Source organism: Cololabis saira, chromosome 10 (assembly GCF_033807715.1).
Source record: "Cololabis saira isolate AMF1-May2022 chromosome 10, fColSai1.1, whole genome shotgun sequence".
Lineage (NCBI taxonomy): Eukaryota > Metazoa > Chordata > Actinopteri > Beloniformes > Belonidae > Cololabis > Cololabis saira.
The window spans coordinates 42,680,720-42,708,572 of record NC_084596.1 but is presented as its reverse complement, the minus strand read 5'-3'; the positions used below and the strand labels follow the sequence as shown (position 1 = coordinate 42,708,572).

The following is a 27,853-nucleotide window of genomic DNA, read 5'->3' as shown; positions in this document are numbered from 1 at the left end:
ATTGTTGTTTTTTCCAGTGATGAGTCTTGTTTTAAGTGTAATTATAATTTTTTTTTTACTAAAATGAGACATTTTAATTAGAAATAAGACAACTATCCTTGTTAAGATTGTGAGTTTTTGCAGTGATCCATTTTACTTATCCTGTGAAGGACAGAGTCATATTGATAAGTTCAGAAAACTGTTTTCTATTGTTGTGTTTTGATGTATTTGATGTAAGCCCAGTGGATATTTAAAGCTTACAGAAGGCTGCATTTAACTGCTGCTATGTCATTCCTGCAGTATTTCTGCAGCTGTTTTGGTCACTAGTATTATTTGTAATATATTATATTATTTGTAATCAGCACAAATTATCCACAAGTGGAAGAAGCTGTGGCACAGCTGATGTCATCATAAAAAAATCAATGACATCCTGATAGAACACAAGATACCATACCCCATTCTAATGCGGATGCAGAGAGGGTATTTCCCATGGTTGGTTTAAATAAAACATCAACCCGAAACGGCATGGTTCTGGATGGAACATTGTCATCCATTATGACCCTGAAAATGGCTGGCATTGAGCCAAAGTGCTTCAAATGGGAACCAACACCAAAAATGATAGAAGAGTCCAAAAAGGCAACAAACACCTACAATGAACAACACAAATCATAAGTCTCTCTCCCTCTCTCTCTCTCTCTCTCTCTCTCTCTCTCTCTCTCTCTCTCTGAGTGAATGGCGGAGTGAGTGGGGTGTGGAGCTGCGGCGTGTGCTTCAGTGTGAGTGAGGTTTTTTTTGCAGTTTCATGTGTTTTCCTTTCTTTTTTTCTAATAAGTGTCTAAAAATCTTGGTCAGGTGTAATTTTTTGCGGTAGCGGGGCTACCGGCTCAGTTGAGCAGTATGTCCGTTGTAAAAGGGGGAGAGGAGTTTGAGAAGCTGACACGTCGACATGCTGTCAAGCTTGTGCCCGCAATCAGCTGTTCAGTTGAGGAGGCCAGTTTAGCAGTTGGAGGGGTGGTGGGGTACGACCAGGGGTGGACTGGCCATCGGGCATACCGGGCATTTGCCCGGTGGGCCGATGGTGATTTTGGGCCGGGCCGGGCCAAAGAAAAAAAAAAAATAATTTTTTTTTTCTTTTTGGCCCGGGAAGGCCCATCGGCCCATTTGATTTTGTTTTTTACCTGACAACAACTGGTACCACTGGTACCACTGGACTGGTTATGATGAGTTAGATTGGTTATGGGCTGGAGTCAGGGCCGCCGCAAGGGGTGTGCGAACCGTGCGACCGCACAGGGCCTCGCGCCCCACGGGGCCTCGCGGCCCACGGGGCCTCGCGCCCCAAGGGGCCTCGCGCTATGGGCCGTTTTTTTTTTGTTTTTTTTTCAAAAAAATTTTTTTTTTCGTTTTTTTTTTCCGTTTTTTCCCTTATAAATATCAACAGTCAGGTTCCATTACAGACCTAAATGTGTACTAGTCTGTGCATATCAATAAATATATGTGCAATGATGCGCGTGTCTGTTGTTCAATACAACTGATCAGACCAAGCGCAGACACAAGCTGCTCTGATCCAGATGGGTGGAGTTGGAACAAACTGTCACACAATGTCGAGAGAACGAGACAGAATCAGGAAATTTCCATCAGGGCATGAAAAAAGAAAAAAAAAGAAAAAAAATGGAAGAGTTTAATGCCTCTCTGAAAGGCTTGTTTGATAAATTTGTTACAAAAATCACTGATCCGACCGGGTCTCAAGCAGCCGTGGGGCCCCGCGTCGAGGCAAGCCAAATGATGATGAGGCAGGGGAAGGTATCCAGTATTTTGCTAATTGGAGAGTTAAAATTGCGCATATAGACACCCGATCCGACCTGAAAAACCCAAAAAATTTCGCGCGTAGACTTCAAAATAAAAGCATTTCCATTTGAAACCGGAAATAGGGTATTTTCAGTACAATCCATTTAACGTTTATGTTCATGTTCACTTTACTGTAAATAGCTGTAAATAAACTGTAAATACTAAATTTAAATAAACTGTAAATAATGTAAATAGTGCATCTTACACATTTTAACTTTTAACAGCATTTTAACATTTAACAGCTTTAAAGTTATTCTATGCAACTTCCTAGAGCTAGCAAGATTTGAAAGTGGCGCTTCCTCTAAGCGTCTACGCCGTAGGGTACGCTGTGGCTACGTGTGTGTGTGTGTGTGTGTGTGTGTGTGTGTGTGTGTGTGTTTGTGTGTGTGTGTGTGTGTGTGTGTGTGTGTGTGTGTGTGTGTGTGTGTGTGTGTGTGTGTGTGCTCCTGCCGCGTCCCCGGCTGGCGCAGCGCTCCGCCAGCCGCTACGGTGCCGTGCTGTGCACCGGCGCTCTCCGCTCTCGCACACAGCGGGACCGAGCCGCTCTGGAAATAACTACTGGGCTCCGTGGCAGAGGGGAGGGAGGGGGGTTACACTGGGACACTGTGAGCCCAGGAGGACCCGTGGGAAGTGGACACGGGGGCGGCTGGAAGCGAGTGCGCGCATGGGACAGGGCGGGGGGGCGTGGTTTAAAATGAAGGCATCTGATTGGTTCTTTCCCTTCCTGGACCTGGACCAATCCGTATCATTCGGACCGAATGGGCGGGGCTTAGAGGTGCCTCTTTCAAAATTCTTGCTAGCTCTAGGAAGTTGCATAGAATAACTTTAAGTAAACAGGAATTATCAGTTTAAATCCCTAATAATAAAACAATTCACAACACCGGGAGGGCCCCACACTGAGCTCAAGTCTCCTTTTTAACCTGGGAGTTAGCAGGCTGCTTCTTTTCACCAGACAGGGTGGGGCTTCTCTGGTCGGACGTACACTGGCGGTTCTAGGATTTTTCTGAAACAGGCCATTATTGGGCCAAATGTAATCTTCAGGGGCCAACAGTATTATCACCATTTTCATCCATAAATAGCACTGCTGGACTGAACATCAATTGGTGACAATGCAATAAGCACATTATCCAGCAGGTGGAGGTAAAACATGTTGAGTGACTGAAAAAACAGGAAATATGCATCAAGATGACTTGCCATGCCAAAAGGCTGTGACATCCACTGTTTTATATCTATGGATGGAGTGTCCATCAACTATACACTAGGTTACATCCCTGAATACTTGATTCCCTGCCATTACAGTTTTTCACAATTGCTAACACACGTTTTTCACAACCTAACGGCATTCTCAAAACTGCACACACAAAACTGAAAACATCACACACAAAATGCTAAACCCTGTCACTTCTTCTCCAGGAAGACTCTTTTCCATCAAATCTCTTACAGTTTTTCACAATTGTTAACACACAAAAAACGAAAACTTGGCACAATTTGCACAACCATCACTTTAAGTACCTAATCAATCAACACAATTTACACTACATCACACTCCCTTATCTGCATTAGACTCTGACTTTCCTTCTTTACACTCTGTTGTCAATTTCACACAACCTTGTTGTCAAAACACTACACACAGTGTTTAGTTGTTGGACACACTTATCACATCAAATCTCAAAGCATCAACCTACAACACACCTTGTTGTCAAAACACTACACTCAGTGTTCAGTCGTTGCACACACTTCTCACATAAAATCACAAAGCATCAATCTACAACACACACATAGTCAAATCTCAAAACATCCACGTCTGGTGAGCCATTTGCAATCAGGACTGCACTATCAAAGGGCCTTGAGAGCAATGTTTTGTTTGGTGAACAATGGAGAACCAGAGAAGAAGAGGGTTGAGAGTGAGAGGAGGACGACATAGAGGAGTAGGTAGACAGAGAGAAGGAGGCGGAGGACAAGGAGAAGATCAAGGTGGAGGAGGAGGGAGAGGAAGAGGAGGACATGGTGGAGGGGGGGTTTGAGCAGGCCAGTTCACAGTACATTTACGTCCAAAAATGTATAAAAGAAAAATAAATAAAACATTTTTTGGCTGCATATGTTTGTGCTGTTTTATGTTTGACTATGACAAAAGTAGGCCTACACAGTAATCTTCCAAAAAGATAAATTGATTATTCTCAATAGTCATTGACATCCATGTGTGTTCCATTTCTATGATTGTGTTTTCAGTTTTGCACTTCATTGTGCTGTGAATGCTTGGTGTGTGTGCAGTAAATGCTTAGTTGTGTGTACCAAATGAATGGTATGTGTGTATCATTTGAAAATATGGCTGTGTGTACCAAATGAAAACATGAGCTCCATTTTGGGAACAGTTACAGTTTTTCACAACTGTTAACACCCATTTCTCAAAACAATAACAGCTTTTTTCAAACTGAACACACAGATCTGAAAACCTCACACACAAAATGCTAAACCTGACACTCCCTTTGCAAGATTACTCTTTGCCATCAAATCTCTTACCTGTTCACAAAATGAACTCGTGTCTTCATTTGGTACACACAGCCATTTTTTCAAATGACACACACATACCATTCATTGAGTACACACAACTAAGCATTTGTCTGCACACTACCAAGCATTTACAGCACACTTAGGTGCAAAACTGAAAACACAATTATAGAAACAGAACACACCATATGAATGACAATGACTTTGGAAAACGTGCTTTTTCTCCTTTTGTAAAATGTCTGTAGGCCTACTTTTGTATAGTCAAACATAAAACATAAAAAATTAGCCATCATGTCTCCGGTTCCTGACAGGCCAGAGGGAATCATCGACATCACAGGCAATGTGCTCCCTGTCTAGGCAGCGTTGGAAGAATCGCCTTGAGTGGCGAATGAGGCCCTGACAGGCCTCCACACTTACGTCGCCACAAGCCTCCTCCATGGCCTGGAGCAGTGGGAGAAGTAAGGTGGAAGAAATAGAGTCCTGGAACCACCCACGCACTAGAGCAGCCCTATGGAAACTGACATTGTCCCAGATGACAATATAATGGATCCGATGTGGGACATCCATCCGACCAGGTGGTATTAGCAGGTCATGCAGGCCATCCAGGAAGGCAAGGAGACGGGCAGTATTACAGTTTTTTTCAATTGTTTACACGCTATTTTGAAAACTGGGTTCTTTTTTTCAAAATATAATCACAATTATCCAAACACAACACTCAATTTGTATAAGTCCTAGATTGTTTGCAAAATGACACACTTTAGTCAAAACATACAAACTTCAGTCAAAACATATACACTTATTTGTGAAAATGTTATTCGTTTTCATTTAACCAACACAGTCCTCAATGATCAGACATTATTGCAGCCAGTTTCACACTGCTGTGATAAATAAAAAACACATTTGTAAAAAAACTAATTTTAAGAAATAGCATGTGCTAGATTTTTGGCCAGACATTGTTATGTAAGGGATAATTTAGATGTAAAAAAAAATAGTGACAAACATTCTTCATGATTAGTTTGAGATATAGGGAGAATGTACACAAATAGGCCTACTATAAACTTACCAAGCACTGCACAACACTGATGCTGCAGACTGAATATTTCAAGTATTTATTTCAATACTTACAGTATTTCTTACCATAATCAGTTACAGTAATCAACCAACAATGAAATCAATGAAACAAATACAATCCGTAAACAAATAAAAATTACTGCATGAAGTACATACACTTTGACTCTGAAAAAAAAAAACTACTGCAAAAGCAAAAAGAATACTGTAACTATTCATCATCTCTCCGTCTGGCTGGATGAGGCCATAAGATTTCATCCACATCACAGGCTATGTCTTCATTGGCAAGGCACAATACAATTACAATACAATTATTGGTCAAAACCATGTTCACAATGGCAGCCTCTTGTGCACGAGTGAACATAGGGCGCCTTCCACCTTGGTGTCCTCGACCCTCAATCCTATGTAAAAAAAAATATATATCTAAAAAAATACACATGCAGCCTACTGTCAAATGTCATAGTAAACAATATTGATGATAAGTATAGAAAGATTCAGTTTCAATGTACAGTGTGGTTAGCTTACCTGTTTTCTCAACGAAATGTCCGAATTACTAACGCAACAGTATTTTTGCTGAGATTAGGTTGAACTCTTTGTCCAGCTTCCATCAGTGTCAGTCCATGGTTGATGACATGGTCAATAAGTGTTGCACGGATTTCAAGAGTCAAATTTGTTCCTCGTCTTCTTTGTTCAGGTTATATCAACTCTTCAAGTCCTTCTTCTCCTCTTCCTCTACCTGGGCCTCCTCCTCTACCTCCTTCTCCTCTTCCTCTACCTCCTTCATCTCCTCTTTGAGCTCCCCCTCTCATTCTCACTCTTCTTCTTCTTCTTATAACTCCTTCCATTTTTGTTGAAGACAACTCACCTGCTGCCTTTTATAGCACACCTGAGTGCTGCGTTTTCAATTTTGCACATGTGTGCTTCCACACCTGGTGGATGTGTTTATCCAATTTGTTCATGAGTGTGGTCATTGGCAATCCGGGGCTTTGTAATGACAAGAAAGTAACCTCACAATCCTTATCTGTGTCTAAGGTGTGAAAATGTGTGTAGAGTTTTACAAATAACTGTGTGTAATGTTTTGCAAAAAGGGTGAAGCAGACATTGTGTGTAATGTTGTGCAAATCTGTGGAGATGTTTTGCTCCTTGGAGTAGAATTTCGCAAATTGTGTGGAAATTTTTATTTTAGTGTGTAAACAATCGTAAAAAACTGTATAGGCCCCTAGGTGGGCATGATGATGGAGGATGCCATGATGATTCATGGCCGCAGACATCGTGATGTTGCCACCACGCTGGCCGGGGACCTCAACAATAGCCCGCTGGCCAATGACATTTCTGCCCCGGCGCCTCTTCTTCACGAGGTTGAACCCAACCTCATCAATGAAAATGTACTCATTCACCTCCATTGCGGTGTCATACATTTTATACTGCAGTCCTGATTGCAAATTGCTCAACAGACCTGAAAGTTTAGAGATTTGAATATTTGTGTGTTGTAGTTTGATGCTTTGAGATTTTATTTGAGAACTGTGTGCAACAACCGAAAATTGTGTGTAGTGTTTTGACAGCAAGGTGATTTGTAATTGACATCAGAGTGTAAAGAAGGAAAGTCAGACTCTAATGCAGATAAGGGAGTGTGAAGTAGTACCAACTTGGGTCGAGCAATTGGTACATGAAGTGAAGGTTGTGCAAATTGTGCCAAATTTTTGCTTTTTGGGTATTAGCAACTGTGAAAAACTGTAACAACTTGTGCTTTTTATTATTTTACCTCTTTTCTGATCTTTTTATTTCATTTTATTTGTTATTTACTGTTTAATTGTCTTGCATAACCTTGAATAACCTTGTGTTGAATTGTGCTATACAAATAAACTTGCCTTGCCTTAATGAGACCCGTCTGATTCTTTGTGTCTGCTGCTGCCGTATCACCCACAATTGTTAGTTTATGAGTTTATTTCTTCAATCAGTTTCATTGGTCGTTCTTTTTCTGAACAATCTACGATGATTAAGCGAAAACCTTTTTCTCAATCCTGGATCCTGGTTCTCACCACTGGATCCGCTGTGTGATCTGTGAAGCGTCTCGGGGAGTTTTTACAGTCTCTGTAAACGTGGATCCACCAGCAAACCCCCAGACAGAAGAGGGCTGAGGGGTTTTTGTGATGTTATGCATGCTGAAGCAGCAAAAAGCACAAAAATGATCGGTTTTGAGTTTGTTTTCTTCATTTTACTCCCTGCAGACTGTAGCTGCAGCAAACCTGTGGTGCAGAAATAAAAGCCCTCGCTGAACAGCACATAATCACATGGCCCCCTCCGTCGATGGACCAGACGATTAATCAGGAGACAGAAAAACCGCTGCAGACATATGATTAAAGTGAAGACGGGGACATGTTTTTAAACTCAGCCTCCTTGTAGGACCGAGCCCCATTAAGGTTTTTATGTTTTATTTTGTTTGGCTGGTGCCACTAGAGACAGAGGAGGTGTCACCGGTGATCACCGCTGAGACCGGCCTCTTTATTCACTGTGACACTGGGGCCTGATTTGGTCTTATTTTTGTCCTGTGGACATACACATGCTGTTCTCTAGAAGATGATAATTTACCAGACATCTCCATTGTGTTGCTCTGCAGAAAGTGCCTGTTGATGGAGTTTCTCTTGTTTTATTGTTGTCATGTTTGTGTGTGGATCCCGTCTGTGACAACTTGAGTAATAGAAAAGAGGCCGAGTCCATCTATAGCCCCTTTCACACAGCCAGTTCGAGGCGGGAACGTTGCGCCTTTAAGCCGCCTCGCTGTTCTGTGTGAAAGTCACGGAGGCGGAATGGGGGGGCCAAGTGGCCCCACCAATAAGCCGGCAGCGGAGGTAGTCACAGAGCCGAAACGGGGTCTGTGTGAATGACACAGCCGGCATGCCGGGGCCAGCCGGGGCCAGCGCTGACGCTGTCGTCACGCCTCTGATTGCGGAACGCCGGCATGCTGTGTGAATTTACAGACGGGAGCGGCGTTATGCCGGCGTTGTATGGTTCTGTGTGAACCAACAAAGGCGGCGTATTGGCAGGACTTCTTTACACCAATATTGCGGAATCTCTGTGTGAAAGGGGCTTATGTCTCCTTTTACACCAGATCATTCCAGCGGGACAGCCAAGCGCGGCTGCACGAAATCCTCAGGGGAAATGAGATGGCTCTGGCCTGTCAGACACAAATCCTGCATCTTTCCTCATCTCTGCTCCCAAATCCTCTTTGTCTTGTGTCACAGAGACGAGTCTTTGCAGTTCATCTAACCCTTTCCCCCTCAGTGTTTCCTAGAGGAACAAAGAGCAAACATACCTGCCTTCACAACTGGCTGAGCCATCACAGCTGTCTCACCGCTGGATCGCCGCTGGATCTCATCACGTCCATCACAGGGGAACAATTAACACACATCTGTGGCCGTTTATGATTCCATGTCACACTTGGAAGGGATTAAATGTAATCCCTTAGACATGCTTATTTGAAAATAGTCTATTCCTGTAATGATTGTTTTGTACAGTGATTAATTTGTCTGTGGTGCTGGCGTGGAGGAACTGGGCCACCTGCTGGTCACCTGCATCATTACACCTGAGTCCATTTAAAAAAGCAACATCTTCAGTTTTCTGTCATCTTTTTTATTAAAGGTCACACAGTACATACATTGAATAGCAATAATTAATGCATTATATCAACAGGTTGGTATCTGGCAACAAAATCTGCCTTTTATGTGGTTGATATGCAGGTTCAGATAAAGAAGTTTTCAAAATGATACTTCGTTTCAGCAAAAGTACTACAAACTCTTAATTGCATGAATTTCTCTTAAAATAGATATAGTTTTGATATATATGTATATACACGCATTAATACTTTTACAATAAATATGCTTTCCTTTGCATAGTAGCATTACATTACGGAAGAGTATTAGGGCCATGCAGGAGAAAAAATATTTGAGAGGGGAAGATTTTTTTTATTGTGCACTTTGAGAAAAAAGTAGAAATGTCGAGAAAAAAGTAGAAATGTCGAGATTAATGTTGAAATACAATTTCAAGAATAAAGTCGAAATGTCGTGATTAATGTTGAAATACAATTTCCAGAAAAAAGTCAAAATGTCGAGATTGATGTTGAAATACAATTTCCAGAAAAAAGTCGAAATGTCGAGATTAATGTTGAAATACAATTTCAAGAAAAAAGTCGAAATTTCATGAATAAAGTCAAAATTTCGAGAATAAAGTTGAAATACAATTTAGTGAATAAAGTCAAAATTGTACTTCGACATTAATCTCTACATTTCAACTTTTTTCTCAACATTTCAACTTTTTCCTCGAAGTGCATTATGAAAAAAAAATCTTCTTCCTCTAAAATATTATTTTTATTTTTCTCCTGCCTGGCCCTAATACACTTCCGTATTACATGGAGATGAGCTGTGAAGTATACGTGCAAATATTAGAGATAACTGAAACATCAACAAAATCTCCACATTCACTGTTTAGTGCATCAACAGCCAACAATCATCCAAAGCATTAACGTCCTAACCAAGAGCTAATCTTAGCAGCAATCCAGAGTTCAGAAAAGTCAACCTCTAAAGTGGCGCTGTTGCGAAGTGGCTGAGACAGAAAGGACAGCAGATCTTCCAGTTTAGAGAGCTCTGGCTTTAGCGTGGGCCTGCAGCAGGGCCACCGTGTCGGCGTGGGAACCCTGCATGGCGATTGAGAGCGCAGTTTGACCCCTCTGGGAGAAAGGACAGAACAAAGATGTTTTAATGGCAAAGCTTCGTACACGACTTCAGCTCAGACCAAACCAGCACCGCATTAACATAATGCATTTGCTTGATTGTGTCAACGGTGAATCGGGTAAAACGCTACGTTTCTGCAGAAGGTTGACATTTTCAGTACGATATGAACATGTTTGAGCCAGATCCTGAACAAAGTAAACATTATCACTGCATCACAGCAGCAGAGGTGGTAGTAACGAGTTACATTTACTCCGTTACATTTACTTGAGTAAGTTTTGGGAAATTTTGTACTTTTAGGAGTAGTTTTGGATCACTATACTTTTTACTTTTACTTGAGTAGATTTGTGAAGAAAAAACTGTTCCTCTTACTCCGCTACATTAGGCTACGTTGAGCTGTTACTTTTCTTTTATCCCTTTTATCCACGTACGTGTCAATCTCATGACATCACTGGGTGATTCTTTGGGAAAAATGTTTGTTTTTGCATGTTTTGTCACATTTACACAGACTCAAACACACACAGAGTTTCTATGAGTTCATGGGCTTGTTCTAGTTCTGTTTAAAAAAAAAAGTACAAAGGCTTGAAATTTTGTGCTACTTGTGCTTAATTTATTTTTTTATTCTGTTATTTCATTTATTTTATTATTTATTAAAGTACTTGAATTTACTTTACGATTATTTTAATGTAAGCTTTTTTTATTAATTTTAATTAATTTTATTATTTTATTGATTTAATTTGCCTGAAGATGATTATTTTGTACTTTTGTCTGTTTGAATGGTTGTGTTAAAAAAATAAATCAGACGTTACAACAGTTACTCAGTACTTGAGTAGTTTTTTCACCAAGTACTTTTTTACTTTTACTCAAGTAATTAATTGGTTAACTACTTTTTACTTCTACTTGAGTCATATTATTCTGAAGCAACCGTACTTTTACCTGAGTAAAATTTTTGGCTCCTCTACCCACCTCTGCACAGCAGTGTAATACCTTTCTGCTTTAAAAATGTTAAAATGGTGAGGTCATTATTGACTCCCCCCATGACCCCCAACCAGGTGATTGCAGGTGTATGGATCGATTCATCTGCTGTAATTACATTAATGGGGTTTCGTGTCTGAGGCTCTTTGCCGTCAACAAAGTCTACGTTTAAGGTAAACTGTCAAAATATACATTTCCACCCTGTTCTCTGCTCTTTTCCTCCCTTCACACGCTTCAAGTTAGCAACAGTTAGCAGAGTAGCTCGTCTTAGTCCAGAGTAGGAAGTGAGAACAAGGACCGATTCCCAGTGTTTCAATGCCCTGGAACCGTTTGCATATCGTGCAAACAGTTCCCTTTTTGAATCAATGGGCACGAATGACGTCATCATGCAAGTTGTGTAACTTACACATGGTGCATAGCTTACGTAGCATAGCCTACGTAGTGTAGCTTACGTTACGTAGCAGTCAATAGTAAACATGGCGCCCAAGCATCACAAACGCTCAAAAGTCTGGTTACATTTCAGTAAAAAAGATGAAAACAGGGCAACTTGCAATACTTGGCAAGTGGATATTTTGTCAGAGGGAGGAAATACTACCAACATGCAAAAACATTTGCGCACCCAGCATGCCAAAGTCACCCTTTTTCCAAATGAGAACCGATAAGGGAACCAAATTGTTAAGCAGAATCGAAAATGGAATTGGAAGGGTAAAAATCTTATCAATACCCAACTGTAGTCCAGAGGGACTCGTCTTATGGTACTTTTCCACTAGCACCTACTCGGCTCGACTCAATTTGGCCTGGTTTCTTTTCCATAACAATTCAGCACCTGGAGCAGAAGTTGGAGGTTGGAGTGAAGCTGCTGTGACGTATTTGATTGTGTGATCTAAACGAAGAAGACTAAAGATGTAGAACCTGGAGGAGATGATAGATGTGCTGCTGGATCTGTGGCTTGTGTTCAATATCAAGTTACAAAATGAGAGCGAGAGAAGCTTCAAGCAGCGACACTTTTTAATTTTTTTAGTTTGTCTCTGCGCTGCTGAAAAGTCAGCTGGAGCCGTGAGCAGCTATGAAGAGACAGAGCTCCTGGTAGATCTGGTTGTTCCTTATCTCCGTCTAGATCCCTTTTTAATTCTCTCCTCAGCACCAGGTTTATGAACATCTGCACCTCAGAGTTGGATCATGAAACAGACTTTTGCTGCCATTGCCTGTTGAATAAAATGAACTAGAATCCGTCAGAGTCTCTTTCTCTGATTTCCTCCTCCTGACTCAGACGTCTGACTCCAACCCCCCGACCAATCGGTGGCCTGTAGTGTGATGATGTCAGATACAGCCCACTCAGCAGCTTAGAACCTCGGCAGAATAGATACAGAAAAGTATCTACTCGGCACGTTAGACCCCTAGTGGAAAAGCGGCAAACCGAGTGGAGGCGAGCGGGGCTGAGTAGGAACTAGTGGAAAAGTGCCATTACTGTTGCCTGCCACCTGTAATGGCAGGCAACCTGAGAAACAGTCATGCAAATCAGAATCTGTTTCAGTGCTTAGTGCATGTAATCGCAACTTTTTGGTGTAATCTTTCTACCGCAAGACAGTTGCTCACAGCTCAGAGAAGGATGTTTGGTTTGGGTTTTACTGTGAACTCGTTGCCGTGTTACCTTGTCGGTGAGCATCAGGTCGCTCTGGCTTCTTTCCAGCAGCAGTCTTGCGATGTGTGTGTGGCCTCTCTCGGAGGCAAACATGAGGGCCGTTGTCCCCTGGCTGTCCTGGACGTTAGCGTCTGCCCCGCAGCTCAGCAGCAGGCGGACCATGACCACTCGCCCGTGTCGCACCGCCAAGTGTAGAGCAGTCTGGCCTGTCTGCGGTGAGAGAGACAGTAAAACGGAGGCTGGGGCATTAAAACGCACAAACACACGTACTAGCGTGAGTCTAGCGTGAGTCTAGCGTGAGTCTAGCGTGAGTCTAGCGTGAGTCTAGCGTGAGTCCAGCGTGAGTCCAGCGTGAGTCTAGCGTGAGTCCAGCGTGAGTCTAGCGTGAGTCCAGCGTGAGTCTAGCGTGAGTCTAGCGTGAGTCCAGCGTGAGTCTAGCGTGAGTCTAGCGTGAGTCCAGCGTGAGTCTAGCGTGAGTCCAGCGTGAGTCTAGCGTGAGTCCAGCGTGAGTCTAGCGTGAGTCTAGCGTGAGTCCAGCGTGAGTCCAGCGTGAGTCTAGCGTGAGTCCAGCGTGAGTCTAGCGTGAGTCCAGCGTGAGTCTAGCGTGAGTCCAGCGTGAGTCCAGCGTGAGTCTAGCGTGAGTCTAGCGTGAGTCTAGCGTGAGTCCAGCGTGAGTCTAGCGTGAGTCCAGCGTGAGTCCAGCGTGAGTCTAGCGTGAGTCCAGCGTGAGTCCAGCGTGAGTCTAGCGTGAGTCTAGCGTGAGTCCAGCGTGAGTCTAGCGTGAGTCTAGCATGAGTCTAGCGTGAGTCCAGCGTGAGTCTAGCGTGAGTCTAGCGTGAGTCCAGCGTGAGTCCAGCGTGAGTCTAGCGTGAGTCTAGCGTGAGTCCAGCGTGAGTCTAGCGTGAGTCTAGCGTGAGTCTAGCGTGAGTCTAGCGTGAGTCCAGCGTGAGTCTAGCGTGAGTCCAGCGTGAGTCTAGCGTGAGTCCAGCGTGAGTCTAGCGTGAGTCTAGCGTGAGTCTAGCGTGAGTCCAGCGTGAGTCTAGCGTGAGTCTAGCGTGAGTCCAGCGTGAGTCTAGCGTGAGTCTAGCGTGAGTCCAGCGTGAGTCCAGCGTGAGTCCAGCGTGAGTCCAGCGTGAGTCCAGCGTGAGTCTAGCGTGAGTCTAGCGTGAGTCTAGCGTGAGTCCAGCGTGAGTCCAGCGTGAGTCCAGCGTGAGTCCAGCGTGAGTCCAGCGTGAGTCTAGCGTGAGTCCAGCGTGAGTCCAGCGTGAGTCTAGCGTGAGTCTAGCGTGAGTCTAGCGTGAGTCTAGCGTGAGTCTAGCGTGAGTCCAGCGTGAGTCTAGCGTGAGTCTAGCGTGAGTCCAGCGTGAGTCTAGCGTGAGTCCAGCGTGAGTCTAGCGTGAGTCTAGCGTGAGTCTAGCGTGAGTCTAGCGTGAGTCCAGCGTGAGTCTAGCGTGAGTCTAGCGTGAGTCTAGCGTGAGTCTAGCGTGAGTCCAGCGTGAGTCTAGCATGAGTCTAGCGTGAGTACTTAATTCCCAGCTACAGTAATACAATATAGAAATAGAAAGAGTAGTATTTGTGCTGGAGATTCTTTTAATTTCTATCTGAGAGATCTTTAAAAGGCAGCTCATGAACTTTTCAATTTTTTAACTTTTCAAAAATGTTCCCAATAAAAAGGCTGGTTTGAGATAACCAGACTAAAAGAGGGAATGCGCATGACGTCACAGATGCGACTTCACAGCGGGTTACGCCCACTGAGTGTCAGAAAGACTGAGTGTCAGAAAGACTGAGTGTCAGAAAGACTGAGTGACAGAAAGACTGAGTGGCAGCGTAAACTTTCAGTTTGAGCAACTGGAAAACATCTAAAATGGGAAAGAGCTGTTGTGCGATCGACTGTACTCATAGATTTAGCAAGAAATTTCAGTTATCGTTTTACAGACTGCCGAAAAATAAGCTTAAGAAAGACAAATGGATCGCTGCAATTCACAGAAACAACTGGATTCCAGGCACCGAAACGTGGATTTGTGGTTCCCATTTTGTATCAGGTAATGTTGGATTTTTGGGTAGCTAACGTTAAACGGTCCAATCATAAAGTTCGGTGTCCTCATCACTTTCTACAACAAATCCTGTCTTGAAGTCGGACCAAGCGTCAAGACTTTTGTAAGCCTTCAAGTTTTGCTTCGTGTATTTCCCCGGCGTAGAAATTAAGTACATATAAATATCAGGAAACTGGATTCATGGCCAAATATTAATGTCCATGGACCACTGGTTCTTGGTAACTGTACCAAATATTAATGTCCATGGACCACTGGTTCTTGGTAACTGTACCAAATATTAATGTCCACGGACCACTGGTTCTTGGTAACTGTACCAAATATTAATGTCCATGGACCACTGGTTCTTGGGGTAACTGTACCAAATATTAATGTCCATGGACCACTGGTTCTTGGTAACTGTACCAAATATTAATGTCCATGGACCACTGGTTCTTGGTAACTGTACCAAATATTAATGTCCACGGACCACTGGTTCTTGGTAACTGTACCAAATATTAATGTCCACGGACCACTGGTTCTTGGTAACTGTACCAAATATTAATGTCCATGGACCACTGGTTCTTGGTAACTGTACCAAATATTAATGTCCAGGGACCACTGGTTCTTGGTAACTGTACCAAATATTAATGTCCATGGACCACTGGTTCTTGGTAACTGTACCAAATATGAATGTCCATGGACCACTGGTTCTTGGGGTAACTGTACCAAATATTAATGTCCATGGACCACTGGTTCTTGGGGTAACTGTAGCAAATATTAATGTCCATGGACCACTGGTTCTTGGTAACTGTACCAAATATTAATGTCCATGGACCACTGGTTCTTGGTAACTGTACCAAATATTAATGTCCATGGACCACTGGTTCTTGGGGTAACTGTACGGGTCACTGTCAAGTATAAGTGCCTTTAATTTAAGCTGAAAATCAGCTGTTATCCCGTCTTCTCCACTAGTTGCAGCTGTTTTTGCTGATGTTTTGCCACTCAGTGAGAGTAAGGGGGCTGGTCCAGTGGGGAAGAGACGTCAACACAAACCCTCTATTTCAGTTGTTCAGAGATTCTCCAGTTGTTTGTACAGGGTGTGTTACCTGGCTGGAGCGGACGTTAACATCCCCCTGCTCCATCAGCCGGCGGACGACCTCCATACCACCAGGTCCATCGGGGGCCGTTAGAGAGGCCAACATCACCGCCGTGTAGCCGGCATTGTTCTGAAGGTTGACGTCACTCAGGCCTGCCGTACAGAGAGGATGTGAACGTCAGACACACGGAACCATTTCCTCGCTCAGAGAGCTCATCGCCTCATCGTTTACCCGTGTCCAGCAGCAGACCGGCAATGCTGTAGTTGCAGTGGGACACGCTGTAGTGCAGGACCGTGTTGCCGTTGTCGTCTGCCAGGTTGATGAGGAAGGCCAGCATCGACGGCGTGGCCTTCTTGACCTCCCTCAGGTACACGGCCACCCTGGAGGCCTCCGAAGCCTCTTCTGCTGCAGAGCTGAACCAGTGCTGGAACACCGTGACCAGCGCCTTCCTCTGCAGCACGGGCACAAAAGAAGGGACTTGTTCACTGCAGGAAACGTGTCTGGGTGAAGGAGACCATGTTGGTCACGCTTGTACTCACACTGGAGCTCTATGAAGTAAGGCTGTCAGTTTAGCGTGTTAATTAGTTTAATTAATTACACTGCTAATTAACGTATTATGAAAATTAATTCAATTAATTATGAGTGGCAAAATGCGCAAGCATTTGATTTGGCCCATTGAGGGACCCGTAGGCCACTTGGTAGGTCACCTCCCACCTGCGTTGTTAGTCAAACTAACAAAGCAGTGACAGACCTGGACGACTCAGGGGAGCCACTCAGCAAATCTTTGCTAGGTTTATGTATAAAAAGAAAGAAGACGGGACTATCAACAAGAACGCAGTCATTTGTACATTTTGTAAAAAATAATTTTCCTATCAGCGAAGCTGCTCCAGCCTGAATTATCAGTTAAAGGAGCATGAGGCTCCTTTTAAGAAATGAGACTCTCTAGCGCCACGATGGCCGTCGGGGGTACTGCAGCCAACAGTGAAGCCGGCACGGGAGAACGGGGAGAACGTGCATGCAGCGTCATGTGACGTCACATCTGCAGCCCAGCGCGGGAAATTCGGGACCGAATTGCAGCACATTTTGCAGCACACAGCCTGTTCAAGGCAAAGGAGAGATACACTAGAGGAATCATTCTTTTGGGTTTGGAACGCTTCATCTGACATTATTACTAGAAAACTTAAAACGTATACGAATTTTTTTCATAAATCCTGCCTCAATCCTGCCTCAAGCTCCTTTAAACGCTAAACATGTCCGGACATGTTCCACCATAAATGTTACAGGTACCAGTGCTAGCGTGAGCTCACTTCACCAACACACGCTTGCAGAATCTGGGAAACAAATGAGCAAAGCCACGACAGAAAAACTGACAAAAACTCAATTGCAGAGTGTGTTGCTGCTGATTGCAGCCGATTTCAATGGTGGAAGACGATCAAGGAGGAATGGTGGAGACCAAACCATATTAAAACCACTCCCCCAGGCCAACGTGCACAGATGCACGACCAACTGAACAGGAAGATGTTTTTTCTTTTGAATTTCATTTATGAAACACACTTCACCAATAAAAATGTGGATTTCAAATCTTCTCTTCTTAGTGTATTCAACTGATTAGTCATGCACTGCAATTTTGTAATGACCTAGAATTCAAATTCTTTATTTGGGGACCTTTAGCAGATATGAGATTAAAATGCGATTAATTAGATTAATTAACTACTATGAAGTAATTCACCCGATCACATGCCTCGGTGATGGCTGCAGGTTACACTGTCTACAAAGGTTAAGGTTCAAACTACGGCATTGGACTCGACATTGGACTCAGCCGAAGTCAAAGGCTATGAACTGATATGTTCAACATTTCTTATCAATGACTTTCTCACTGTAGCGCTACTGAATGTGAGTAGGCTCAATAAATAATCTATATATGTCCAAAGGGGCTTTAAAGACTGCTCACCATGTCATCACTGAGGTCTTCCATGTTGTCCGTGTGATCTTTGAGTAAATGACAAGCAGACATAAAATCTGCGCTCAAAGTTTCCCTGGAAGGGAAAAAAAAACATGAGAAAATGTTTGTAGAAGAAAAGAAGAAATGAGAAGAGCTACACTGCAAAACATCATTCCTGAGACACTAGAAAGTTTCAAGAAAAGAAGACTAGAGAAGACTATTAGAAGACTATTCTGCACTATTTTGATAGTCACTGGCAAAGATATTTCTGCTTAAATTTAGGAAGATTTGACTAAATCGATGGCATATTATAGGCTGTTTTTGCAGTGTAACTCACAGAATGAGGAATAGTCCCATGAGATGAATTAAAAAACAGCTATTTATTATTTATGACCCCCCAGGCCCGCGTCCCTAAACAGACACTGATGTCCGTCCTGCCTTCACCTTTCCCTGAATGCTGAGCCTGAGTTCAGCTCCATCTGTTCTCTCCAAGCTGCTGCTTTGCTCGTTTTCTCTGGAGTTTCAGCTGCAGCATCACTATCCCTCCATCTGTTCGCCCTGAACCTGTTCCCAGGGGTTTCCTATGTCTTCCTGGGTACGGGTTGCCCTTGGCGTCTATTCCTCTCTTTCTGGGGTCTCCATCTACCTGGCCAGGCTCTGCCCGCTCAGTAGAGGTGGATACGGTCCTGGCTCACCAGATTCACACCAGCAGTTGTTTTGCGTCTATTGAAGAATGAACGAAATACAAGCAGCACCTTTCTCATTGACTATGTTTACATGCAGTCAAAATTTGGGTTACGGTCAATGGTCACAGTTACATGATGTTTTTTTCATTCGGAATTAATTATTCCGAGTTAAATAATTCCGAATTAAACTATTTTCCTTCGAGTTTACATGGAAATAGTAATTCTGAATTGAGGTTTACATGGAAAACATGTTTGATCGGCTTTCTCCAATTCCTCTACAGGTCTGGGGGTTGGGAAGGTTCTGATTGGATAGGGGGGGGGCCGGAAGTTAAACTACCGGAAGAAAAACTAACTTAGCCGCTACAACTTTGAAAAACTCCCAATTTTGATGTTCCCTCCCATCCCTCCTTTAATTATTTCCAGGTCCTCCAAGCTATTTATTAAATAAATGGTCTCTGCTCTTGACCAGCGTTTACTGCGTGCTGCATCTTGAAACTTTGTTTGGAAAACAAGCCCAGTGTGGAATATAAGATCATGGAGACAGACGGGCGAGGGAACGAGCAGAAAGAAAGACCGGAATTAATTTAAAGAGGAATGAGTGTTTACATGATCGCGGAATTATTCTATTCGGATTTAAAATCGGAATAAACCAGCCACTTACTTCGGAATTAATTCTGTTTAATTTGTTAATTTAATTTTTATTTTGAATTAAAGAGGAATTAAAATTCCCATGTAAACGGACCCAATATATTGCGGTTGCTGAAACATTGGGAATAATGTGTTTCCATGCGTGAGCAAACAGGGTTATCCCTGTTTACAAGGTAATTAATCATTGGGATATCTGGATCAAACCAGCGACACACGGAGAACGTGATGACGCAATTACCATCATTTCTGCTTCTTCTTCCTGTATCCAAATCCACAACAACAATAACTGCAGCATGGTGGATAATCATGCTGCAGTTACTGACCCCCCACCAGGACTTAACACTATTCCTCGTCGCCTTCTTCATTAATGGAAGGCGAGAACGTGAAGAAATGGCAAACGGAGCCGGAGCTGTGCCATCCATATCCATCCTGTTTCCACCAGAGCACCCCGGACTCTTTGGATGAAGGTGGGAACGAGTGGTAAAAATGGAGTTCACAGATCAGCTTGATCTGGTCTGGCGTTCGTACAAATCGTTTGTACAAATCCTGCTTCGCACAACTTTTCACTCACCTTCTTGTAAATCTTCTATCCCGGTACTTTCTACCGTCTACAAATGCAGAAATGTTCATATCCTTCATTACATTTATGAAGTGATTAGTCTCCTCCTGGTCTTGCGTTTCTCCGTGTTTATAAGAACTTCCTGGACTCAAAAGACCAAGATTCCTTGTGAAAAGAACATGCGCAGAAAACAAATTCCTGTTCCTTTTGATGGGGATATCCCGTTAGGTTATACATGACCAAATATTAGTGTTAGAAAAGGAGTAACCCAGGGGTCATATTTGGGTTTTTAAAAACCGGAATATGAGCAAATTCCGGTTATTCAAAGGGGTTATTGGTGTTTACATGGCCGTGTGCAACCGGGTTATTGCTAATATTCTGGTTAGAAAAGGGTTATTGACTGCATGGAAACGCAGTCAGTGTTGGCAAAAGCTTCACGACGACAGCTCAAATGTGTCACGAAAAGATCAGAAAGGGTTTTGGTCCGATCTTTGTAACGCTTCAGTGGATGTAACTGAGAGAACTAAGTTGAATCAAATGAAACACAGTGCCTGGATTTCTTTCTTAATGGTATATATTGTCAGCTAAAAATGCATCCTTCCCACCTAAAAGGGGGGGAAAGTATATACTTAAGGCTTTGGACCCATAAGACAAATGTCTGCTGTCCCTCAGTCATCTTTAGACGTGTCTGTCACCACTTATGCTCCTTAACTGACAACTTCAGAGAGCAAAGTGTTCGTCCTTCAGTCTGAATGAGGTGCAGCAGCCTGAAAGGCTTAAACGAGAGCTGAAGTCAGAGAAAGTCATTTACTAACCCTTCATTAGCAAGAGAGTGCAGGTCTCTGTGCTTCTGGACACATCCATCAATCTTGGCGGTGGACCTGGAGCCTAAGCGGGAGACAAGTGCACAGGATTGGATGTGAATCAGTACAGGCAGCAGGACCTGCTCCTGATAAGACTCATATTAGACCAAAGCCTCTCTTTCTGCACACATTTCTTCACAAAAACTAACTGTATTGGATTGTAAATGAAACGAATCCCACTATGTAAAATGTTATGTCGGTTTTTTCTATCTGTTGAGTGATGGACATAGTGACCGAAGGAACGTTTACACATTTTCTTGACTAGATTTTGTTTGTAAGTCATAAACTGAGAAGTCAAATGGAATAGAGGGAATGCACATGACGTCACATGCGACTTCACAGCGGGTTACGCCCACTGAGTGGCAGAAAGACTGAGTGGCAGAAAGACTGAGTGGCAGAAAGACTGAGTGTCAGCGTAAACTTTCAGTTTGAGCAACTGGAAAACATCTAAAATGGGAAAGAGCTGTTGTGCGATCGACTGTACTCATAGATTTAGCAAGAAATCTGAGTTATTGTTTTACAGACTGACGAAAAATAAGCTTGAGAGAGACAAATGGATCGCTGCAATTCACAGAAACAACTGGATTCCAGGCACCAAAACGTGGATTTGTGGTTCCCATTTTGTATCAGGTAATGTTGGATTTTGGGTAGCTAATGTTAAACGGTCAAATCATAAAGTTCGGTGTCCTCATCACTTTAATTTCTACAACAAATCCTGCCTTGAAGTAGGACCAAGCGTCAAGACTTTTGTAACCCTTCAAGCTTTGCTTCGTGTATTTCCCCGGCGTAGAAATTAAGTACATATAAATATCAGGAAACTGGATTCATGGCCAAATATTAATGTCCATGGACCACTGGTTCTTGGGGTAACTGTACCAAATATTAATGCCCATGGACCACTGGTTCTTGGTAACTGTACCAAATATTAATGTCCATGGACCACTGGTTCTTGGTAACTGTACCAAATATTAATGTCCATGGACCACTGGTTCTTGGTAACTGTACGGGTCGCTGTCAAGTCCAACTGACGCTAATTTAAGCCGGTAATCGGCTGTTATCCCGTCTTCTCCACTAGTTGCAGCTGTTTTTGCTGATGTTTTACCACTCAGTGAGAGTAAGGGGACGTGGTCCAGTGGGAAAGTGACGTCAATGCAGACCCTCTACTGCAAAAAAATTGGAGTTTCCTTCCTCTATTTCCATATAAGTTATACAACTCTACGATGAAACTAATACAAATCAGCTAACCGCGTCTCTGCTATGTCCTGCAGTCTTCTGTTTACTTGCTCATAATTGCATAATTGTGTTTATTGAACTATTCTGACTGACATTTTCGTAGCTGTGGCTCTCGTGATCATAGTGTCAACATAGTTGGTTGTCTGTGAATGATACCACCTCGCTGCTGAATCATCTCACCATCGCCACGTTCCTGCTGCTTGTACTGGGACATCAGGACGTCAACAAGCTCCATCATCTCCTGCTGCAGGGAGTTGACCTTGGGATCTGGGTGCATTGGAGGTCTACCCTCTGCTTTACCCCGTCCACAAACACACTGCCATTGCTGATCCAGAAGATCCTTGATCCTCTTGATGTGGTGGATGGCAACGGCAGGATCAGTGCCCTCACCAGCAGTATCTACACACACAGCAGATGTTTCACAGTCTCTGCGTCGGTATCTTTGAACATTTGGGGTAACAGTTCTTGTGCAGATGAAGGAGGACACTTTATTGTGATCTGCTTCAGTGGTCCTCACCACTGTCTCATCCCCGTCCTGGTCCACCACCACCTTCTCCGCCAGGACCCACTCCCCAGGGTTCCTGATCAGCTGCTCTATCTTCTCATCCTTCCTCCTGCTCTCCGTCCGCTGCTCCCTCAGCAGCCCCATCACCCTCTGCAGCTCCAGCTCCGTCTCGCCCAGCTTCTGCTCCAGCACGGCCACTTTGGCCTGCAGGGATGTCACCGTCAGCAGCTCGTCCAGATCCGTACTCGTCTTCCACTCGTGCGTGGGATTCGACTCCCCCTGAGCGATGTCTCGATTTCTCTGTAACATGATGTGAGTTTCCTGTTGGGGCTTTTTGACGTGCACCTTGTTGTAATGACGGGAGGCTTTGGGCTCGGTAGTTCCGTTCACCGTGGAGGACGGAGGGATGTGTGGAACCAGCCCCAGGCGGAGTCTCTCTCTTTCCTCCTGGAGGATGCAGATCTGTGCCCTGAGCTCAGGGATGACCCTCATTTCCATCTCCAGCTCCCCAACGCGCTCCAGGGCCTCGGTCAGACGCCTCAGCAGACTGTGGCTTTCCTGCGGCCGCGGGCCGTCCGCCGAGTAGAAGACGTCTTCGCAGGAGGTGTTTCTCCCCCCGAGGTGATCCCTTGAACCCCGCAGGCTGCTCCGCTCATCCGTGGACTCCGTCTCCTGTCTCAGCAAGACCGTAAGCGGCAAACTGGAGGCGCGAAGGAGGTGAGGCCTGATGTGCTCTCCAAGAGGTTGCTCGTCAAACTCCTTGATTCTGGCTTCCATTTCTGCCAGAGAGTGGAGCCCCGTGGGGGACTGGGGCGCCCTGTGATTGTACGCACAGGAGCTGTAGCCGTGATGCTGGCCGTCGGACAGCCGGGACCGGGGGCCCAGGGCCCCGGTGGAGCCCCAGGCACTGGGGCGGTAGCCAGAAGGGCTGAGGTGTCTGGGCAGAGTGCTGGCACGCGGACCCTTGCTGCGGCGCTGAATGGGAACTCTTTTGATGGTGTTTCCTTTTTCGATGTCGTGCACATATTTCAGGAAGTCCAGATCGATTTGGAAGCCGTATGGAGTTTCAACCGAGTACGGCGGCTTTCCTTTAATTCCATTCTCTGCCATCTTGTGATGGGAGATATCTCCTGTAAACAGTGAACGATAAATTAGCCATGTTTGTCCAGTCTTTGAAATCACATGCTGCAACACTGGTACACCGCAAAAGATCATTTCTGAGAAAGTAAAAAAAAGATAATTAATGACTCTTTTAGACTACTTTGTTAGTTTTAAGAATTCTAGCCAGGAAAAAATGTTCTTACTCCATTGACAAAGATTTTTTTTTGCTTAAAATAAGACCATTTTGACTCAGTTTTTGCAATATTAGGCATCATTTTTGCAGTGAACATACAGATTCGGTTGATGTGCTACTTCCAAACACATTTTCTAGTCTACACTTAACCAGACTAGCTTGCATGCTGTATCCCATAATACAATGTGCAACTATACTATAATCATGAACAATTTATGTTAGTTATATTACATTTATTGCTTGTGGGCACAGAAGTAAACGCCCCATTTGCAAAATGCAAAATAGATCCTGCTTTGTGCACGCAGGATTCCTCCAGGCCTGCTCCAGGTCCTTCCAGGACCTCAAGAGCATCACCAGAGGACACCATGCCCTTTCAGACAATTCTGCTTCTCAATTTTGATTTCTGCCTTTTGAGAGTTTGGAGGTGGAGACCAAATGGTTATTGAGGAGCTCACGGTGGGTCATTTTAAAGCCACCTACGCAGGTGTACACCTTGTTTTTGGTTGACGGATAATGTTACAAGAGGTTCATAGAGACGTCCTGAGCTTGAAAAACAGGATGCCTTTTGCAAAACAAAACTGTTGTTGCTTCTTTTGCTTTTGGTTTGATGACAAATGATCATTTCTATCTATGAGAATAACAAAGAAGGTTCTCGTGAGCATGATTTGTTGCATTTGAGAACCAGACCAGATGGCATTGCTCCACGATATTACCAGAAACTACTCAGAGATGTCACAGCTTCTGTTACATGACCATGCTGCATACTGAGCATGAATGCAGTATGCAGTACATACTGGGTAATGGGGGGAATTATACTGTAAATACTGTACATTTATTTGAGGAGGCAAAAAAAAGTAATTTTTTTGAAGAGAGAGTGTAGAGACATATGATGCTGAACATTTGCTTTAGTCACAGAGATGAATAAATGCATCCTACATTTCTCCTCCACATCCATTTGAAGTTGAGTTGTCATATTTTTGGTTAAAAGGCTTAGGCCCCGTTTACACGGAGCAAAAACGGTGGCGTTTTCATGCGTTTTGTCCGTTCGTTTACACAAAAACGAAGCTTAAAGTCACCAAAAACCATCATTTCTGAAAATTACGGCCAATGTGGAGATTTTCAAAAACTCTGTTTTCACGTTTGCTTGTAAACGGAGGGAAACGGACATTTAGGCTTCAGAACGTCACATTATGAGACAGAAACGTCACCAGTGTCATGTGTGACACCTGTGTTTACAATTAGTTTGGCCACCGTCAATATTTTCTTGTATTTTACTTGTTTTATATTCTAAAGTCACACTTAAAATACTCCACTTCTCTGTCACTCCAAACGAAAGACTATCGTTCATCTTGGAAGTAACTGGCAGTCAAGGCTGATTTATGGTTCCGGGTTACACCAACGCAGAGCCTACGGCGTAGGGTACGCGGCGACACCACCGTACGTAGGCTACGCCGTCGATTTAACGTGGAACCATATTATTCAGGCTTCACACGTGTCATTTGTTGACGTTTTTTTCCAGGATTCTGATTGGCTAGCATGACGTTATCTTCTCGTTACACTGCCCCCTGCAGGTTTGGCTGCTCATAGCACCATAACAGCGTATTTTTGCGGGTTTGTGTAAATGAAGAGATTTTGAAAACGATCTTGTGTAAACGATCAAATCTTTCAAAACGTAGAGGGGGAAATATCCGTTTTTGTAAATACCCGGCTATGTGGAAACGTGGCCTTATTCTAATAGTGACCAGAGGGGACAGCAATATATATTTCCTGCACACCATTATCAACCTTCCCAATGTAATGCAAAAAAATGCATACATCCAATTACGCTCAACTGCTTTCCTTGTCTTATTTCATTGTCTTCTTCTACCAGGGACTGTTTCTCCTCCCAGCCTCACTGCCTCATTTCTTCCACGCACCAGGCAGCTATTATTCAACAGTGGCAGGCCTGATCGCCGCTTGATTACAGCCCTGCTGTCCAGGACCGAGGCTGAAAATAGGCTGGGACTGTTTTGTGGAGCAGCTATGGCCAGCAGAGCAAAAAATACACTCCTACACACACAAATACAGACAATCTTTGTTCTGACTGCTTTCCTCCCCGCCTTCCCTTCCCTCTATGTGCCTCTTACTTTCTCTGCATCTTCTGTCAGATCTTTGCTTCACTTTTTCTGAGCTGCCATTGACTTCCTGTTTTTCCTGTACGTATTTAACTGCACATTGTTTGTTCTCCCTCTTATTTCATCTTTTCCTGTTATTTTTTTTTAATGTTGTTGTTGCTCTCGTCTCGCTACACCTTCCCCTTCAGCCGTCCTCTCTCCGTTCCCCCTCCGGTCTCCCGACCACCAGCCTCTGCGGCAGCTAACTGTCATCTTGAGGTACCACAGCCACCAAGCCGCAGCCCCAAACAATGTCAGCAATGCAGTAAACAGACAAACACCCCCTCGGCTAGGAATCTGAACCTCCATCACTGTCTTTGATGCCGAGCTGCAGCCAGCAACAGATCTGTAAATTAAAGGTAGATATGATCATCGTTTCCCTTTTTACTGCTTGGACGTCTCCGTCTCTCATGTATTATAGATCCAAACATGTGCGGTGTAGTTTTGCCAGCTGTTATATTAACCAGAGGCTTTCCAGCCCTCGACCTGACCAGTCTAACTTTAGTCTGTACATGTGGGTGTGAAGTGAAAGCACATGCCAGGCGTGGATACCTTCATTTTACAGACTAAAGGAAAGCCATTCAGACGACTGCGTTCCATAAAAACCGACATACCAGGATTTTTCTAAAGGAAAATCCTAATCACGGAGCGTTCCCGCCCGACTCTGCTGGTCAGCACCTGCTGGTTCACCCCGGCCCTCCTCTGCCCTGCAGACACACCCAAACACACATCTGTGCTCTGCATTTGAAAAAGTGATGACTTTAAGCTGGACAAGAAAAGTCTACTAAGAGGAAAAATGAACAACATTTTTTTTTTTTTTTATGATGCAGATTATAACCTTTTTAAGACCTGGAAACAGGCATTGTGATGTAGAATTGTCAAATTGGTTTAATTCACCGTACAAATTGTTACAGATTACTTTTGTAATACTGTATTTGACCCGGTCTTTGTACATTTTGACTAGGGGTGGGACGATACGGGTAACTCACGATTCAATACTGTGGCCACATGTGGCCCACGATAACGATAATATCACGATACACGATATCTACGATATTCAATATATTGTCAGAAGTTTCATCAACGTTATATCACGATATATGTGACTGAAAAACCCATGAAAAGGAAAATGTCTGTACTTATGCATTTATTCAATGCCAAAACTTCATACAATGTACAAAGAAAGTGCATTTTGCATAGTTCCTCACTGCCTGCTGGGCTTGTAAATGTAATCACTGAACAGCTGGACACATTAAAGTGCATGAACAATAGTGCAGTGACAACCGCGTAAATCCATCATGTGTGTTGTAGTAAAATATCGATATTTATTGTGACAGAGAGCGCAACAATATATTGCAATATCGATTTTTTTCCCCACCACTAGTTTTGACCGTATAGAAACGTAATTCTTGCCATTGTCAGAATGAGATGTACCTGCTGGATCTACTGCCCTTACTTTTTAACAACTGGTGCTTTTTATTATTTTACCTCTTTTCTTATCATTTTATTTGTTATTTATTGTTTAATTGTGTCTTGCCGCTTTTAATGTTGATGTAAAGCACTTTGAATAACCTTGAATTGTTGTATTGAATTGTGCTCTATAAATAAACCTTGCCCTGCCTTTTCTTCACCTGGAAAGAAACAGGTTACCTGCTGTTCCATACAACAAATGTATAAAGAAATATGCCTCTATGTGTTGCTTTAGTTGAGTTAAACATTTATTAGCAACCACATCTTAATACTAGAGCCCCTGGATCTGTTCAAACATACAAAAACTGCTTTGTGACCTGATTTTAAGACTCTTGAGTCAGCTGGATGTTAGAAGGAGGGGCGGCTGTTACGGGTTGTGCAGTATTAAGTATTAAGTAGAAGTAAGTGCACCAGTAGCGCCATAAGACCTTTTTGGTGAGGTGGTACGATGAAACCTATGCTGAGTCTGTGCAGTGGGAACTCCCACAAAATAAAGACACTTTTTCCAACCACAACTTGGCAAAGGTCAAAGGTAATTACAGCGCCCGCTGCTCAAATAGTAGATTTATGACCTGAAGAATGCCTTTTTCTAACTGTATTTTAGAAAAAGAAATAAACACAGGGATGTT

At 43.5% G+C, this 27,853-nt stretch overlaps 1 protein-coding gene across 1 annotated transcript; it reads right to left on the bottom strand.

Annotated features, from left to right (window-relative positions):
- Window positions 1-9,656: 9,656 nt before the first annotated feature.
- LOC133453102 (KN motif and ankyrin repeat domain-containing protein 2-like) lies at window positions 9,657-26,465 on the bottom strand. Its single transcript, XM_061732975.1, has 8 exons — window positions 26,369-26,465; window positions 21,983-23,437; window positions 20,522-20,594; window positions 17,823-17,907; window positions 16,103-16,322; window positions 15,881-16,023; window positions 12,751-12,951; window positions 9,657-10,123 (listed from the first exon to the last, which is right to left on the bottom strand). The coding sequence occupies exons 2-8, from the start codon at window positions 23,415-23,417 to the stop codon at window positions 10,031-10,033; spliced, it is 2,250 nt and encodes a 749-aa protein (XP_061588959.1). The 5' UTR covers window positions 23,418-23,437; window positions 26,369-26,465; the 3' UTR covers window positions 9,657-10,030.
- Between the last annotated feature and the right edge of the window lie 1,388 nt (window positions 26,466-27,853).

Coding starts and splice junctions, on each gene's coding strand:
- LOC133453102 (XM_061732975.1), bottom strand. CDS start 23,417: ATGGCAGAGAATGGAATTAAAGGAAAGCCGCCGTACTCGGTTGAAACT. Junction 20,595..21,982: donor GCAGCAGGAACGTGGCGATG/GTGAGATGATTC, acceptor TCTCCCGCTTAG/GCTCCAGGTCCACCGCCAAG. Junction 17,908..20,521: donor CACTCTCTTGCTAATGAAGG/GTTAGTAAATGA, acceptor TTTCCCTTCCAG/GGAAACTTTGAGCGCAGATT.